The 17,800-nt window shown below is 41.3% G+C and overlaps 1 protein-coding gene across 11 annotated transcripts in view; it reads right to left on the bottom strand.

Annotated features, from left to right (window-relative positions):
• ABLIM1 (actin binding LIM protein 1) overlaps nucleotides 1-17,800 on the bottom strand; it is a 191,962-nt gene that overhangs the window by 84,082 nt on the left and 90,080 nt on the right. For all 11 annotated transcript variants that reach the window (XM_061458691.1, XM_061458689.1, XM_061458687.1 and 8 more), the window contains exons 3-4: nucleotides 4,057-4,240; nucleotides 1,643-1,752 (exon numbers count right to left, since the gene is read on the bottom strand). In XM_061458691.1, coding sequence (XP_061314675.1) covers nucleotides 1,643-1,752; nucleotides 4,057-4,240 — 294 coding nt within the window. The remainder of the gene's footprint in view (nucleotides 1-1,642; nucleotides 1,753-4,056; nucleotides 4,241-17,800) is intronic.

The following is a 17,800-nucleotide window of genomic DNA, read 5'->3' as shown; positions in this document are numbered from 1 at the left end:
CCCAGCAGGACCCAATTTTGATTAAAAAATAAAACAATAAATCTCAGCACAAGCAGTGGGGAAGATTGTTTTATAATCCTTGCTTCCTATGGCTTCAGTGTGGTCCCCCAGAAGCAATTCAAGCAGAGATTACAATTCAGGCAGATAAGTACTGGTTCTCAGGAAGTGACTGCAGCTCTTTCACTTGCTAACTATCAGACAATTTGAGCCTATCATTTGCCTGGGGGCATTTTGGCACCTGGGGTCCTGTATCCTGGAAGTGGCCACGCTGCTGGACAAGTGAAAACCAGATGTAGTGTTATCCAGATACTTCTGCCCCTGCATACCAGTCATTTGGGAACACTGCTACGACATGCCTAGAAAAAGAACATCAGTACTGTCCAAGGTCCGTGTGCCTTGAACTTCATTGCCAATTATGCCTCCTAAATACCAGGAATTCCAATGCAATTTCCACATAATTCCTTTGTCTTGGAAGGATTCCCTGAGTGCCTCAAGTACCTCAGAGATTTCTATGTTGGTCTGTAAGTCTTGTAAGGTTTTTTTTCAGGTTCCTAAATTTTTCCTTAGCCGATTAGGCCTGTGCATTTTCAGCTCCAAATCTACAGCTACAGTGGAAAAGTATCACTTAACAGACAGAAAAACATGGTAACAAAAAAGCTATCTCATTTTCCATTTTGCTAAGTGTCTGATTACATGCTCTTAGGCAAATCAGACAACCTGAGATTCCCTGGACTCATCCACCGAGCACAAATATTATCCAACTTTGCCTTTACATTGCACTTTATAACCCTGGGAGCCCAAAGCCAAGTACCAATACACAGTGTCTCCCTGAGGGAACCCAGCATTGGTGGAAAAACTACCTCATATCCCAAGGAAATCTATAGTCATTTTCAATTACAAAACTCACTAGGTAAGTCATTACAGGTTAGAGTGCTCAGTACAACCCATCGACCAGAAAAAGAATCAGAAATCCCCAAAAATAACTACAAGCAGAGATTAATATCAATAATTCACAAATTATCCTTTAAAAGCATTAAAACCCAACAGCAAACCAAGATAATTTCCCTCCCAAACCTTCTTCATTCTTTCTCTTTCCCCCTTAAATTGCTTTCTTCTCTATAAAGGTTTCTTGAGATTCTTCTCACAGTATCATTGTGCTATCAGTCTACTGGAAGCATAATCCTGATACTCCTTTTAAAGGATAATTTAATTGAATTCAGGCGTTAAGTAGTAGAAGAAAATTCATTTCCTCCGACTTTGTCTTCTTTTGAATACTTAAACCTACACAATTATCTATGAAAAAAATGGAATCTCTCAACTCTGAAACCTCAGATTTCATCAATCAGGTACTTTTCCAGTGCCTAGAAAATAGAAATAGTCCCTTTTAAAAATCTGGTCACTGGCAAAAAGCCATTTGTTCATGTTGCAATGCCTAAGTGTCTCTTTTCACCTGAAGTACCTGACACTTCTATCAAAGGGCACAAAAAGGACAGAAAGAAAAAGAAAGAAAAGATGGTTTCCAAAGTTGTTTCACATTTCTAGAGGTGAAGAAAAAATTAAAACACCCAAAGGTTTGCATTAAGTTAGCTTCAACCAAATGCTGATGAGCCTGGTGAGAGGCTTCAGAGAGAAGCATACTTACTGCTTGAGGCAGACAGTTCTTTTGGACTGGAGGACATTGGCTGAGCACACATCTGACAGAGACAGTCCCTTCCATTAAAGGTAACCCGATCGCCTGGTGGAAATGGACGCCTGGAGAGTTAAAGAGAAAAATATATTTTAGCAAAGGTTATGCCAGAAATTTTCCTCTCTTCCCTGTGTCTTAAGTTTGCTGCCTTCCCCCACTGCAATCAGTACTCTACAGAACCTCGGGCCAAATAGTTTTGCGAAGTGGCCTTGGCAAAGCCAGGCACTGGAAGAAATCCAATCTGAGGATGCAAGCAGAGCAGAGGTTAGACTCGCCCTGTATTTTGGTTTAAAAAGCTATCAAGCACACTTTATCTAAAGAGTAGGTGACAGTGAAATCCACTTAGTCACAACAGCTACACTTATTATGGTCTCAGCATGATGTTGTGGATAGCAAATTGTACAAAAGAAATCTCAAAGGAAGAATTGCAGTTGGCCTTGAGGCTAGTGAAGGAATGTGGAGCTAGTCACTCATAAATACACTAATTTCATCTGCGTTCAGCAATGAAACATATGTTACTGCGGATACAGCAGTTTGCAAAAGAAATGAAATGCTATCCACATTCATTCTCCTAGAGATTTAAAACAGGTATCTACATTACAGAAGTACCACTGTAATTGCTACCTGTGCAGATAGCGTTAGGAGAAAGGCAAAGGCTGAATGTCCTATGGAAGCTTGAGATTATTTGCTGAATGCAACAAAATATGTGCTAGCCAGAAGCTGACATTGCTGTTAACTTTTACTTGGTGTGTAAAATAGAGAATGAACAACATTTTGTATGAGGCTTTCACTGGAATTAAAGGGTTCAGTAACTCCAAATCTGTAGCTGCTGAATGCAGGCTCTCCTAACGTCACCTCACTCCAAAACTGTGCTTAAAATAATAATTTGCTTGTTTCCACAAAACAAAATGTTTAAGGCATTGTTTTAGTTTCCTTTTCATTGCCATCCCTCAGTGGGCCATAAATAACCCAGCAGCAATACTGCATGTCATGAATCTATTCCAATGACTCATCTTTTGTTCATCTGACATAGAAAGATTGATGCAAGTCAATGTACAGAAAATTGATGCAATGTTTCATACAGCATCATCTACTTTCACACTGTCCTTGGGAAATAAAACTGAAACATACACATCATTTGATTATCAATGTGCAGTAAATTCACACACTGTTTAAAACCAAATGGAAAAATGATCAAGACCCTTTCAAGAGTAAAGGTCTTGGAAAATATACCAGGCTATATGATGAAGTACTTCAACTACTCATCAGAGATAGGTATGGAAGGCTAGGGCAGCAGCTGGCAAGTCTGCTGCACTAAAACTCAGACACATCATATGACGGGATCTCCAAGAAGTTACTGCCCCAGAATGCAGATTCTTGCCTTTCTTGTTCATGTGATCCTCCTGCATTAAGTTTCAGATGATTCAACTGCTGCCAGATTCAGACTTCTGGAGAACATCACCATCCAGTTGCCCTCCAAGACTAGAAAGGAACAGGCCTTGTCTTTTGGGTCTTCCCTCTCTGTGAAATCTACCTACCTCTCTATCTTTTGCTTCTTATGTGTCCTTCAGGCATTACACAAACTAAACCAGCCTAAATTCTAGCACAATCTCAGTGCCTAGTGCCAGCTAACAGAACACTATGCCCAGGGGCTTTGGGTTGAGTTTAGGCTGTAAAGCTAAGCTGAGATTTTTCAAGTATAAAACTGCTCAAATGAGCAGGCTATGACAGCATGTGGAAGATTTGCCCAGTAGTCTCCTAAAAGCTGAGTATCTTAGTGAGAGTTTAAACAGAAACACAAGTTAAAAAATGCCCCTTTTGTCCTATTCACACAGCCTCAGCAAACTTATCTTTAATCCCTGTAGAAATGAAGACTGGTTCTCTTCTTGGGGACAAGATATAGTATTTGGGGAGAAGAAGGGGATTGAGCTTGTCCCAGAGCCATGCATTCTTACATGATATGAAAATGAGTCTACAGTACATTTTCAATTCTTTAACTGTTCTGATAACCCAAATGAGTTCTCTATGGGTGCATCCCAAAATTGGCTTTACTTCACTTCACCCATCAAGCTGGGCTCATCACCCAAACTCAACTCAACCCATGTCCATCACCTCTAGTAACATGGTAGCCTGATAGTTACTCTCACATGTGAAAGAATTAAGTTTCTGAGAACAGGGAACTGTATGTGTTCCCCAGATAAATGAGTGGCATTTTGAAAACCCTCAAAGTCAGACTTGCAGCAGAGCTTTTCCAACCAAACATCTCCCCAAAAGAACTGTGTTGTGACACTTGAGTCTCATGGTGACACCTTTCTCCCTGTTTTCCTTATACTGGGTTCATGCCAAGTTAGTTGAAAGGGATGACTTACTTGCAAACAGTGCAGGCAAAGCAACTTGGATGGTATGTTTTGCCCAGAGCTGTCACTACTTCACCCTCCACAAACTCCCCACAGCCATTGCAGCGGGTACCATACATGCGCTGGTAATCCAAGGTGCAAAGATACTCCCCGTTCTTAATGAAAAAGCCTCCTTGTGCCAAGTCACAGCCACACACTGGAAGAGAAAACAACCACAGAGAGAGATTAGAGAAATATATCTAGTAAGGATGTCAGCACTAGTCTGTGCTGCTGACAAATGAGATGACCCTGGTGGTCTCGCTTCCTTCTATCATCCAGTTAATCATGTTATCATCAGTTATTCGTACCAATGCAATCTTGCTTTTGCTCTAGGACTGGAGATGAGCAGAGGAAAAGATTCTATAAATAGAACAGATTTTACTAGCATACATTTTTCCTGCAACCATGTTCTTTAAGAAGCTTTCAAGGTGCTGATTCTTTTTGAAACAGTAAATATTTTAGAAATATGTATGGTTTAGATGAAGTCCTCCAGCCCTCAGATAACACTGAGATACTTCACCACTGCTACATCAATACTTTATGTTTTGCTTTAAAACGCATGATCTTTGAAATGTTCAGGGTGACTTTGCAGTATTAATTTAGACATAAATACTGGGAGAAAGCTGCTGTGAAGGGACAATTAGGCATTAAAAACCTAGCCCACACGTCCACTGTATACACTTCGTGATATATGCACCCAAGCTACACAACATTATATTGGACACTGAATAAAGGAAGAGTATTCCCCACCCGTATTCTGACCAAATTAATATCCTAAGAACTACTATTACCTTTGAGTGCCAATCTGCATTGGTCTTGTGTTAAGTCTTTTACATACTGTACTCCTTGTACTTAATGTATTAGATAAACAACTCAAATATTTGGATATAGATTTGTGGCCATGTACAGCTTCACAGGGAAGACGAATTGTATCAGTAAAAGGGTGAAGGACCAGTCAAGGATTTCTGTGGCTTGGCACTTTTTCCACTGTTAAATATTTATTCATGCAAAGCCGAACACTCCATAACCAGCTGCCTGGTTTGCTTTAGGAAAATATTCATAGTGCTACACTGGTGTTTCTGGTCAAAGCAGGAGACAAAGAGCCAATGCCTATGAAGAAAAAGTGCCATGGGAGATGGAGACTGAATGTCACACTTCAGCTTTAGCTTAGATTGAATAAAGGACTTGAATGTCCCACAGTTGCTCCAAAAATACTACCTGCTTCACATGAGCTTTAAAACCCCTCTTTATTCATCTCAGTGAGAAAGCATAAATAAGAGCTGCTAGATGAATTATTAAACATATATATGTCTGCTCCAAGGCATTTTGGTTTCAGGCACTCCTATTGCTCTCATCTGTATATTGCTGTATCTGTGCAATTCAGTACAAGAAACTTCTCTTCACAGCAGCCTAGGATGCTAGCTTAACTCCAACTGTCCAAGTAATACCATCTCATCCCTCTTCATAACACTGAAGTACACTCAGATCAAATATCAGAAGTATCAAGTATTAGAAATTCTGATTATTAAGGCAAAATAAATAAGCAGCATTGAAGGTCCTGCAGGTACACAGTCCTTGAAATACTAAAATATGAAATACAGAAAGATTATCAGGGGAACTGGGTTCAGTTAATCTCTGCCATAAATTCCAAGGAAGATACTGTACACAACATTCATTCTCTCCCCTGTTATAACAGGCTAATATCTTATTAAATGCCTGCCTAGAAAATTAAAATTGCATAGTGTTTGGGGCAGGGATTGCAAATTCTCTGTTCTCTTATTGCCAAACCCCAGAGGTCTAAGGGCTGTTACTGTAATAATAATTAATAGAACAATAACCAGAATGCACTAAATTGCACCTTAGAATTAAAGCAATATCAGTACTAGCATTTTCCTGGTTTCACATTTCTGCATAGAACAGTGTTAATATCCCACATGCAAACAAGTTATATTTCATAGTGGCATTAAACAGCCAGACCTCAATCATTAGTGACTTAACTACAGAGAACTATTGTTAAGGTTCTATTATAACGCTGCAAAATGCTCCAAGCTGTTTTTCAGGTACACCTCCAGAAAAAACCCTCTTTCATTCCTGTTTTCTTCTACTGTTCTCCACTTTGTTTAAAGTATTATTTTCAAACACATCATGTACAATATCATGTTGCCATTAGACAGAAACTACTGTAACCTCTACACCACATCACCTTATACTCTTCCTGAGTTGGGGACCACCCAGTCATCTTCCACATCTGGAGGTACAGAGGTGAAGCCTAAGCCTATTTACAATAGGTTTGTTTTATTAAGCTAACTTGGGTGGATTCCTTACAATTAAATTATAGACTAATTGAGAATTCCACTGATTGCATGGAGTCACTGAGAATGTCTAAGAGTTACATCGGTATTTGAACTGTTAAATCCTGTGGTTACAGGGTATGAACTGGAGTATGTCACGGGGTGGTCAGTACTAAATGCTTCAGAAGCTGCTAAATTTCATAAAGAGCCATGGAGTATTTGTAATTCTACGTGATTATTTAAATAACAGTTGTAATTTAGCTGGCAGCTTTAATGTCCAGGTCTGTATATATTTCAGCTTCAAGCTGAAGGTGCTCAGCAGGCTGCTGGATCTGCCTCAGAAGAGGCAGATAGAAGCCCTCTTTTTACAGTGGTCCCCAGTTCTACTACTGAGTCACCTTTTGAAATCCCACTTAGTCATTAGGACCCTCTTCACCTGCCTAGTAATGGGGCTAATAAGGTAGGATGATCAAAAGTAACTTTCAATGCAATCTCTGTACTAGCCTTTGGAAATCCAGCTTCAACATATCACAGAGGTCTGGGCAGATCATTGCTTGCAGAAAAACCCTACAAACTTTGAGTGAAAGCACTCATGCATTCATAATTATTAAGCTCTATCCCTTTTGCATGGCCACAAGGATTCAAGCCTAGCAGCGAAAACAGGCGATAAAATTATTTGGCAAGTCTTTTAAAACCAGTAATTACTGTTATTAACAAGAAGCTCCCTCCATTACCCTTTCCTTCATGAAGTTTCCTTTCCATTTAATCTCTCATTTTTTTCCTGTCTATAACTCAGAACAAGTTAAATTCCCTCATACTGGGAAGTCATGATTTCAGGCACAAGCAGAACTGGTGCTGATGTGAACCACCAGCAGATTCATCATCTCTGGCTTACTCACCGCAGGAAGCACACACCAATCTGCAAGAATTAAAGATGAGTCCTGGCAGACCCACATTACAAGAGATTTTTGCAGTCAATTTAGTACATGTGCTCCTATCACTAATCACAGCTTTGAGCTACATGGGCAAAACAAGGGTCACCCAGACTGTTAACACCCATGGCTGGAAAAACGCTGTTCCAGTCAGCTGCTTTTACTTTGAGTCAGAGATCAAATCAGAAAGGAGGAACTCTGTATCCACACTTGGTGTACAATGTGGTGTGCAAGAAAGGAAGGGACTGAAACAGCTTCTTTTAAACAGCTTGTTTCTTTCCCTCCTTTTTGCAACTGTACAGAAGTCATGGTTCGGACAATAAGTCCCCTCAAGCTTAAACATACTGCCTTTATGACCATTGCAGAAATACCATGGGAAAGATGGATGAATTGTGACTGTTTTCATTAAAAAGAAAGACCATCTGCCCAACACTGCTCATGCCACGAACAGCAGAGGCACTGAAACCAGCTAAGATGGCTGCATACATACAATAATTCCTAATAGTGTGATCTAGGCAATTGCTGTGATACAAATCTCATGTCATCAAAGAAAAACCAATAAAAAAATAATGACAATGAATACGAAACATCAAATTATGTTCTTTTGGGTTTTTTCCTATACTGATGGGAAAGAACTTTGAAAGAATTACATTGTGGAGCCAATAGCAATGCACAAATCATGTCTGAGAAGACAAAACACAAGGGGTATTCTGTTAGCATCCACCACGTGGAAATAGTCTACAGGAGACCAATTTCACAAGACCCTTCTTGTTCAAAACAATGGAAGAAATCCCACTGTATGTGACCAGTACCTGCCTGGTACTGGGAGTATTTCTATTCCCCGAGGTACCAAAAGCATAGAGACAAAACACTCAGCATTTTTCTTTAAATGAAAAAAAAGAAAATCCTCATCTTCAAAACCTCCTGGAGGAACTCAGCCTTTTCACAGAGTCTGTATATCAAAGCATTCCGCATTCCAAACACATGATCCTGCCTCTCCTGTGGATAGAATAAGCTGGAATACACTTCTGCCTCCTACTGTACAGAATTCACCAACCTGCCAGCTTTTTCCTCTCTTCAGTTACTATCAGGAGCTACTATTTTGCAGCCTGAGCACAAAAGGATTGGAGATACCCATCAGCACTGCTGTCTGCTCTCAAAGCTACAGGATCTGTGCAGGGTCTGTGTAGGCAAGTGTGGGCTATTACAATAAAACATAGCTCCTTAAGAGCAATCCAATTACCTGTGATCTCCAAGGGCCCAGGATCATTCTTAAGCAGAGTCACCTCCAAGCTTTAACGGAGATGATGAAAATGAAGAGATCGGATTTTTTCAAAGTGAATGGGAGTAGGATTTGATCCTACTGAGCATTATGTAGGATTTCTATAGGGTTATTGTCAGTGAGAGTTGAAAAACCAGGGCCTGAGTAAAATAACTCCATGTTGATGTAAAGTAAAAAATTGTTTCAACAGTAAAGAAAGAAAACCACACAAGCAGACCCTGTGGGCATGGGCTCTCAGCTTGCAGAAGTGAATGCTATTCATTCAGGAAAGTCTAATGATCTGCTTTGTCACCATGCATTAAATAAGGTGCAAATTCAATTTCCTGTTGGGGTTTTCTTTCTTTCTTGTTTTTCTAAGCTTCGCAGAATAATGGTGCGGTTCTCAAGTGGGGAAATATTCATACAACATTTATTTCTCAGGACATAATGGATTTCTTGTTTGAGGGTAGAAAGGAATTTGGCAATGTTTCAGTTTATCACCTACATCTAAACGAATACACAGGGAAAACCTGTTTCTGTGGGGCTGTTTTTTTTTTTGCCTAAAAGAGAGAGTTTAACAAATCCTGTATTCAGGAAAGCAAGGTCCATGTTCTTATTACAGTTTAAAGTTTCCACATTCCAAATGAACTAAGTCTCTGCCTTTGTTTTATTCCTCTTATCAACACTTAATGGCAGAAGTCATTTCAAGAATGAATGTACTTCAAAGTATGATCAGAAGACTATGTGAGAATGGCAAACCTCAGAAGCCACACTGCAGCACTGCTGTTGCAGAAGGACTACAAGGCACCATTAAGAAGTTGTATACACCTTGCAAAAGCTGTCACAGAGATCCTGATAACTGTCACACTCCTGCCACTCGAGGTTCTTTTTGCCATATATTGATGAGAGATGCGTTCTGATCCAAGGTATTTGGAACTGCGTCTAACATTCCCAGTGGTTCTGGAACCTCTCCTCATTTCAGATTGACTTTAGAAACAACCCTGGGAAGTCTAAAGACCTTTATATAAATGGAACAAATACAGGTGATGTTAAAACCTGCTATGTTACCTAGTCACCAGCTGGCAGAAAGGTTTAGCAGCTAAACTACTCCCTGAGCAAAAGAAGAGACCGCATTTCTGCCATCTTTTCCTGAACTGGCCTGGGATCCCTGTGAGAAGAATCCTCTAGCCTCCATCCAGACCGTTCTCCTTTTGCCTGGAAAAACCTTGACCCTCCATTTCCAACACCCTGCCTGCATGATCATTGAATATTCACAGAATAATGGTGAATAACGTCATCACTGTCATGATGGCACAAGTCATTCTCAGTGGGGTACCTGAGAGAACCCCCTAAGCACATAATGCAGGCATTCACTCAACTGAAATCATTAGTGATGACTGAGTGTCGGATGAGCTCAGAGTTTTAAATCAATCAGCTTCCTAATCAATGCCATGACACTGCCTTTTAGCTTTCTTTGGTTTTTCTCCACTTAACACTAGAGATACAAACAATACTACACAGGGAAACTTTCCTGCCCACACCTCACATGCATATATTTCAGTCTGTCTAGCAATTTAACAGACAACAGCTAATACCTGAACTCAACATCAAGCAAACAGCAGCTGTATCTAACGTTGCAATGTGACAGCTTCCCAACTGAGCTATCGATGCTTTGTGCACCAGGATGGAAATAACAGCAAGAATCATTCAGCCATTTAAAACACCCTTCACATTAAGCTAAGCGCTAGGTGAGATCAAAGTCATTTATGAGTCTGTGGGAAATGAACCCTGAAGAAAATGAAGTGGGTGGAAAAATGTCAAAGTTTAGCCGGGAATAGCTTGGTTCTAACTATCTAGATGAGATCTCTCTGAAGAGATTGTAAATTAACAAACCAAGGATTTAAGAATAGAACAAACAACTCAGTGCAGGCAAAGGAAGGATACATTGACAACAAACCCAAGCAACTTGCCAGATTCCCATTTAGGATGCTTTGTCCCGCTCATCAAGCGCCTGTAAAGCATCCTGCTGGCCCTCTGCTTTCAAAGGGATCCAGTAGATTGCTAGAATCTGACATGGCATCTGTCAGCATTCAACAACATCAGCCAAGGAGAGCAATTAACTTTATTTCCTGACAGGTGTTTGATCACTGAAAGAGACCTCAGACCCAAGTAAACTAAGATCAGTGACAACCAATAGCTATTACTAGTTCTAAAACCCCAAGAACAAAACAAGGATCCAGTTCAGAATGGAAGCAAACTGGTTGGGATCTTCTACCTGTCAACATCTAAAGCAAAAACTACAACTCGGTGTTTTACATGGAAATGGAAAAAAATATTTGGGAAAAAAATAAAATAAAAAAGACCTAAATGGGACATTGCTATTGGAAACAAGTAGAAGCACAGGAAAGGGGCAGAGGATGGGAGAACGGTGCAGGACAGCACTGGAGGTATAGTTTGGGCCCTGCTGTCAAAGGCCCCAGTCACCTCATCCACTGTACCTCTTCAACAGGGAGTCAGGAATTCTTATGGAGACTGTTTTCCACAAGTGTGGAGGATGGACTGGCAGCTTTTGCTGCCAAGGGGCTCGATACAGCTTAAAATGTACCACACCTCTGGAACAGACTATTGGCACCCAAAGGCTATGGCCACTAATGAGACAGCTCTCCTTGCTGCTCATGGGTTACAGGAGGAAACCAGCCTGCCTTACACCAAACTTCCCATGCCTCCACTTGAACCTGACATGAAACAGCAGTAAAAATCACTGCAAGAGAAAGAATAGGCATCAAGACACAGCAGATGAGGAAAGCAAATACAGAAAATGGTAGTTGCAGCTGAGGCTTGTTCAATTCAAGCTATCTGAATGCATGAATTCACATCTGAACCCCCATTTTCTGTCACAGGAGAAAATGTAACCTCTATTAGCTTCCCAGGAACAGCAGAATACCATTGTCCCCTGGATTTTCGAAACTGGTCAAACCTGTTCCTCAGGAGGTCTCCCTGTGCATGAAGATAACAGCATGCCCCCCTTTTCACTTTTTCACTTGATTTGTGTACTAATCTCCTCAGCATCAAGTATTTGCTTTCATTTTCACCATTAAAATCTCATTTTACTCTTACTCATTCCCTTCCATTGGACTTTCTAATGTGGCTAAAGGATGTAATGCTTCAAGATCCATGACCATCCCAACCAGGGTATTGTATAACCGCTGTCCTTTTTATTTGTATTCTGCTGTTAGAGCATTTCAGGCTCTTATTTTCCAGTGGTTTATATTTTAATGATTAGAAGTTCTGTTTTCTTTAAATAAAAGCAGAGACATGCAGGTTCTAGGAAAAAAAAAAAAAGAAGAAAACACAAAAGATTTAATAATGTTCAAAGCTGTTTCAATAACCAAGCTGAAAAGGGGAGCTCATAAACAGAAAGCAGAACCAGAGCATATCAAAAGGGAATCAGAAGCCTGGAGAGCTTTTAGATAAAGGCAGCTCTTTGGTTCAGTGATTTGGAGCTTCAAGGGACCTCCTAATTTCCTGATGCTCAGGAAGGAGCACGTTCTATCCACCAGTTACGTTACCGTGTCCACAGATGAGTCTGTTTCACAAGTATTTGTGGAAATGCAGAGATCTTGTCAAGCACTGCGCTGGGTATCTAGTACAGGCATGTCCTCACATTTAAACTTTGCATCCACTGACACCAAGCTATTAATAGCACTAACCACCCAGCAGCCAGTTTGCAGCCTCCTCCTGCTGCCTCTGAAGGAATCCGATGACAGATCAAAGGTCAAAGAACTAATGATTTAAAACACATTCCAGCCTGTTGATACAGTGTCTGCTTACATGACCCTCACTTCTTCCCAGCCCTTCAAGGGAGGAAAACCCAGTTCAAAGTCAAAGATCACAGAGCATCCCAAAATGTAAACTTAGGAGCCCTCCCCTTTCCCTGTCAAGCTCGTTGAACTACAGACAATGCGCTTTGCAAAAGTCATCACATGAAAGAAACAGCCTGGGCCTGAAACCTAAACATACCATACCTAAACATTCCAGGATTCTGGAACTACATATTGATGTAGGCTTCCCTAAATAAGCTCAAAAGACATCTAAATCAAAAGAGGGAAACTAGAACATTTGTTCCGTGATTAGGAAATTGCTTTATGCTGATATATCGCAATGTTTTCATAGAATTTGAAAGGTTCTTCTCCATGGAATACTCTGGGTTTGTGGAATGCTTCCTGCATGACGAGACTTGGCTTTGCCTTACAGTTAACAAGAATATTAGCTGGTAATTGACTTTTGGTAACTGGTCTCACTATAGCATGTAAAACATTCATACATAGTGAAACATTTCCACCTGGCATAGCCTAATCACTTCACAGACATTTATGCTGCATAGAGAGGACTACAGAACATTAGGAAACCATTCATATTCTCATAGCAAGATTGCTTATTCATGAGGTAATTTTTTAGTTTAGGCTGCCACATGGAAGCTAACCATGTTTTCCAATTTATATTCAATATCAAGAACAGGGACACTATCTACTATGTGAAATACTCCTACCACAGATAGTGCATTACCTTTTAAGATAACACAATCGGTCTCCACATGTACCAAAATCAAGCTATGTAAACTTCTACACTGTTACTATAAAAGCTTAAAACTTGTTCTGTTAAGCAATAGACTATTGAAACCAGCATTTCCCTCTCATCCAGAAGATGAATAGGAGCCTAAGATGAATTTAGGCTGGAGAAGGCTGCATGGAGACCTCGTAGCAGCCTTCCAGTATCTGAAGGGGGGCTGTAGGGATGCTGGGGAGGGACTCTTCATTAGGGACTGTAGTGACAGGACAAGGGGTAATGGGTTAAAACTTAAACAGGGGAAGTTTAGATTGGATATAAGGAAGAAGTTCTTTGCTGTGAGGGTGGTGAGGCACTGGGTTGCCCAGGGAAGCTGTGAATGCTCCATCCCTCGCAGTGTTCAAGGCCAGGCTGGACAGAGCCTTGGGTGACAGGGTTTAGTGTGAAGTGTCCCTGCTCATGGCAGGGGGGTTGGAACTTAAGGTCCTTTCCAACCCTAACTATTCTGTGATTCTATGAATCATAGGCTTAATAATAAAGTCTTATTATAGCAATTTTGCTTGCCTCAAAACTTCCTCTCCTACTACATGCAGGAGGGTAAAATGAACTGTAATCAACTGACAATGATAGAAAATTATCATTTGTATCAGATCACAATTTGAGATACTAAAATCTCTGCTGATGCACATTGTAATTTAAGGCTTGATCCCACACACATTTATATATGTAACAGACATTGCAGTGAATAGTCTTAGTTTTTCCAGGAAAGTTTTGCAGTACATTGATGCTTAGAGGAAAAACTTCTTACTTCTTTAAGAAGCTATTAATTAATTCTTGTTAATGTTAATGCTTTTTAAAGACAAAAAGTAAAATAACGAGCTCTCCAGCTCAGTGTGTTCTCCCTTCAACCTCCTCATCTCACCCTCCCTCCTCTCAGCCTTCTGCTTCCATTGCCTGGTCGCCATTAACCATTTGGTATAGTAATAGTAGGGTACTCCTGGTAAAACAGAAATTATGGCTTATTTATTACAATTGGAAGTAACATAGAATCCAATTAACTTGAATTTGTAACATACAACAACAGTGTAAGTGCTTAGCAAGGTAAGTGACTTAGTCCTAAAACAAAGACAACTGCTCTGAACAGTTACTCCTGAGCTGCACTCTTAAATGTCTCTTATCCATTGCCTGTCCATCACTCCCTTGTTAACTCTAGCTCCAAGTCAGCTGCTGACTGCGTGAGATTCTTTGTCTATCAGGAGGCTGATGGAGCTCATCTTCTGAGGGACAAGCCCCACCAATTTCAGCTCTTTGTTTTATCAGCTCTTCTCTGGAGCCACAAATAGACCCAGCCAGCCCTACCAGACAGAGAGGACAAACCTGCTGTATACACATGGCTCTCAACAGGCAGAGAGCAACAACAAGTTGCATTTCATCATGAGGGTATGGGAACATGTCAGTGTGTGGAGGTTTTACTGTCATCTTTGGCAGTTATTCTCTTCCAAGAAAGATTCCAGAGATGGATGGAAATGGAGATGGAAGATGATTGTCTGATCACATTACATGACGCACGAGCATGTCCTGAGCTGGCTGATGCAGCATGGAAGCTTAAGTCGCCCTGTTCCTGCAGTGCATTAACTACCACTGCTGTGCATGCCAAGCAGTCATGGAGTGCCTCTGACATAACCTAGGGAAGAAGGATCATGATCATATAAAATACACTTTGCAGTATGATGTAACCACAAAGCTGAGAGCACGGATGAAAATAGGAAGTAAGAAAAGGAATCTCCTACAGAGCAAAGGAAGAACAGGATCACACTGAAACCCTGTTACTTACAACTCGTGTGACAGCTTTATGGGGACTTTTCCACCTCTTCACTAGACCATCTAAGTCTGTGAGTAAAATCTGAAGCATTTTCAGCAAGTATGGCAACAGTCAGACAAATATGAGCTTGTTCATGTCTTTCACACTGTAGATGTATGAGCTGAAGTCTCAAGAGCAAACTTTAGTACACAGAAAGGAGAATGACAACCAAGCCACCTGCAGATACAGCTGCTATGTTCTGGTCCCAGTATCAGTTGCTCCCTCTAGCTAACAGTATAATGTATAAATCGAGGGGGTCTAACTCCATCTCCTGTAGAGTCACAGTCATGTCAAATTAAAAACCCATTAGAATAAGAGGAAACAAACCACTAGAACAGCTGTGTCCCACTTATATGAACCATATGGTCAGACAACATGCAATATAAGTAACTAACTATAAGGTTTAAAGAAAAACTGCATTCACTTCAATGAGACAAGAATATACAAGCTCTGCAGCTCAGGTGTAAGATTCAACAGGGAACTTGCACCAAACTCCCATACAAAACCCCTTCCTTTTATACAAGTAAACACAAAAAAGATGACACTTGCTGGCAAACCCAATTAATAAGGCACACTGAAAGAGCAAAATCTCTAAGATTCACTGGCCCTCAGTTCAAACTGGGATGTGCAGATACTACAAAGAGGCAGAAGCCACACTGTCACACAGTGGAGGGCCATAAACTTATGAGGCCCAAGCCAAAAGGAAGGGAGAAGCACAGGGAATGGCAGCCCATAATGGGGACAGCTCAGTGAGAGGCTCACACAGCAGAAGACCAATGGCCATTTGCGTGAGAGACCCATTTGGGAATGGGGGAAGAGGAGCCCAAAAAGAGCAGGACACCTGAAAGCATAGGGGAAGGCAACAGAAAGGTGGGAGGCTCACATAGCAGAGGCTTGTAAGGAGCAGGGTTGCACAAAATTGTTTGAGGGTCTCCCAAAAACTGGGGGCTGAGACTCAAAGCCCTCAGAGGCTGATAACAAGAGTCAATGGAGGCCAGAGAGAGTGGGAGGTTCACAAGTGGAGTCCCCAGGCAAATAAGACTCCAAAAAAAGGGAGGCCTCCATTACAGTGGGAGTCCCAGGAAATCCCAGCCCACGGACAAGGGAGACCCAGAGAGTCAGGGAGCCCCAAAAGCATGGGAGACCAGGAGAGGGGGAGGCAGGCAAGGGGGGAGGCTCAGAAGATAAGGCCCCATGGATGTGCAGTCCTAGAGAGCCATGAGCCCATGGGGAGTGGGAAGCCCGGAGAATCCCAGGCCATGGGAGGGAAGTCCCAGAGAGCAGAGGCCCACCCAGAAAATGGAGACCCAGCCCCACACACTGAAGACCCAGCAAAATGGAGGTCCCGGGCAAGCGAGCACACATCTATACATGTATAGTTATACACACACAAGTATGTATAAATATGCATGAGAGCAATCACACCACCATTTCTTCAATTTAGGCAAAACCCAACTACAAGAAAAGTGAGCAAAGAAGATTTTTTGGGCCACTCAGCTTAACAGCTCCAGCTTAGCTCTTTCCAAGGGTCATGGTGTCAGCAGAGCTCCTGCTCCTTTCCCTTTTGGAACAGTGCTCTGCACTGCTTGCTCACCGAAGGTGACCCTCTTAACATGTTGGTTGAGGTTCCCCCTTGTCCCAGTACAGTCTCCTCAGTGACCATCCTGCATGTTTGTCTCAGGTGTCAGTACCCATTGGGGGTCTTTTTTGGTGTTTTTTTCTGAGTTCAGGTACTTAGTTTGAGCAATCAATTCAGTTAAAAGTAGCTCAATTATCATAACTATCCCTAATGATAGGCACTGGCTTCTATTTAGCATTTGAAGAACAAAACCAACCCAGATTTATCCAAATCCTCAAAAAAGCACTTAGAACAAACACAAGAAGACACTATTTTCTCAACTATACTTATGCTATCTTCCTTTAAACCCCATCACACTACACAATATAAACATACCTTCACCTTATATATGGAAATAACAGGAAACGGAGACAATAAAACATTAAAACCAAGTCACCTATTTACACTGGATTTCTGAGAGGCTCGTAGGGCCTCTCTTTCTATCATAGAGCCCCAGACTGGTTTGTGTTGGAAGGGACCTTAAAGCTCATCCAGTTCCAACCCCCTGCCACGGGCAGGGACCCCTTCCACTAGAGCAGGTTACTCCAAGCCCCTGTGTCCAACCTGGCCTTGAACACTGCCAGGGATGGGGCAGCCACAGCTTCTCTGGGCACCCTGTGCCAGCACCTCAGCACCGTCACAGGGAAGAAATTCTGCCTAATGTGTAATCTAAATCTCCCCTCTGGCAGGTTAAAGCCATTACCCCTTGCCCTATCACTGTGTTTTGTGACTCTCCATAAAGCACTTCATCTTGGATGTATAGAGTTGTTTCATCGCTTCCCAAATAAACAGAAAGAAATTTCACCAAAGCAGAGTCTAATTGCGGCCTAATTCACCATCTGGGAAATGTGTGAAACTGTCTGCAGAGAATTGCACAAAGCAAAGAAAATTGAAAATTATATTAAAAAGAGCTAAGAAATTATTTTCTTCATTTCTTTCAGGTATAATTATCTATTGTGTAGCTTGTACCCAATGAATAGTAGAAAAGGAAAAGAACGAACACAGAAGTATTCAGAGCAGAATGTGCTATTTTGAGTCTTCAAATGGTGATGGCAACCTCCTTTCCGCTCCCCCCTTCCCCCCCCCCCCATAAAATCAAATGCCTTCTACAATTCAATTTAATTATAGATGTTTGCATATTAAAGTTGTTCTGTGTGGTGCCAAAACACTTGCTGCTTGTACATGTGC

The sequence above is a fragment of the Pezoporus flaviventris genome, unplaced genomic scaffold (genome assembly GCF_033815535.1).
Source record: "Pezoporus flaviventris isolate CSIRO_AGI_PZ_B2104156 unplaced genomic scaffold, CSIRO_AGI_Pfla_v1 ptg000029l, whole genome shotgun sequence".
In the NCBI taxonomy this organism is placed as follows: Eukaryota; Metazoa; Chordata; class Aves; order Psittaciformes; family Psittacidae; genus Pezoporus; species Pezoporus flaviventris.
Note: the sequence above shows the minus strand (reverse complement) of the source record. Positions and strands in the feature narration are given on the sequence as shown.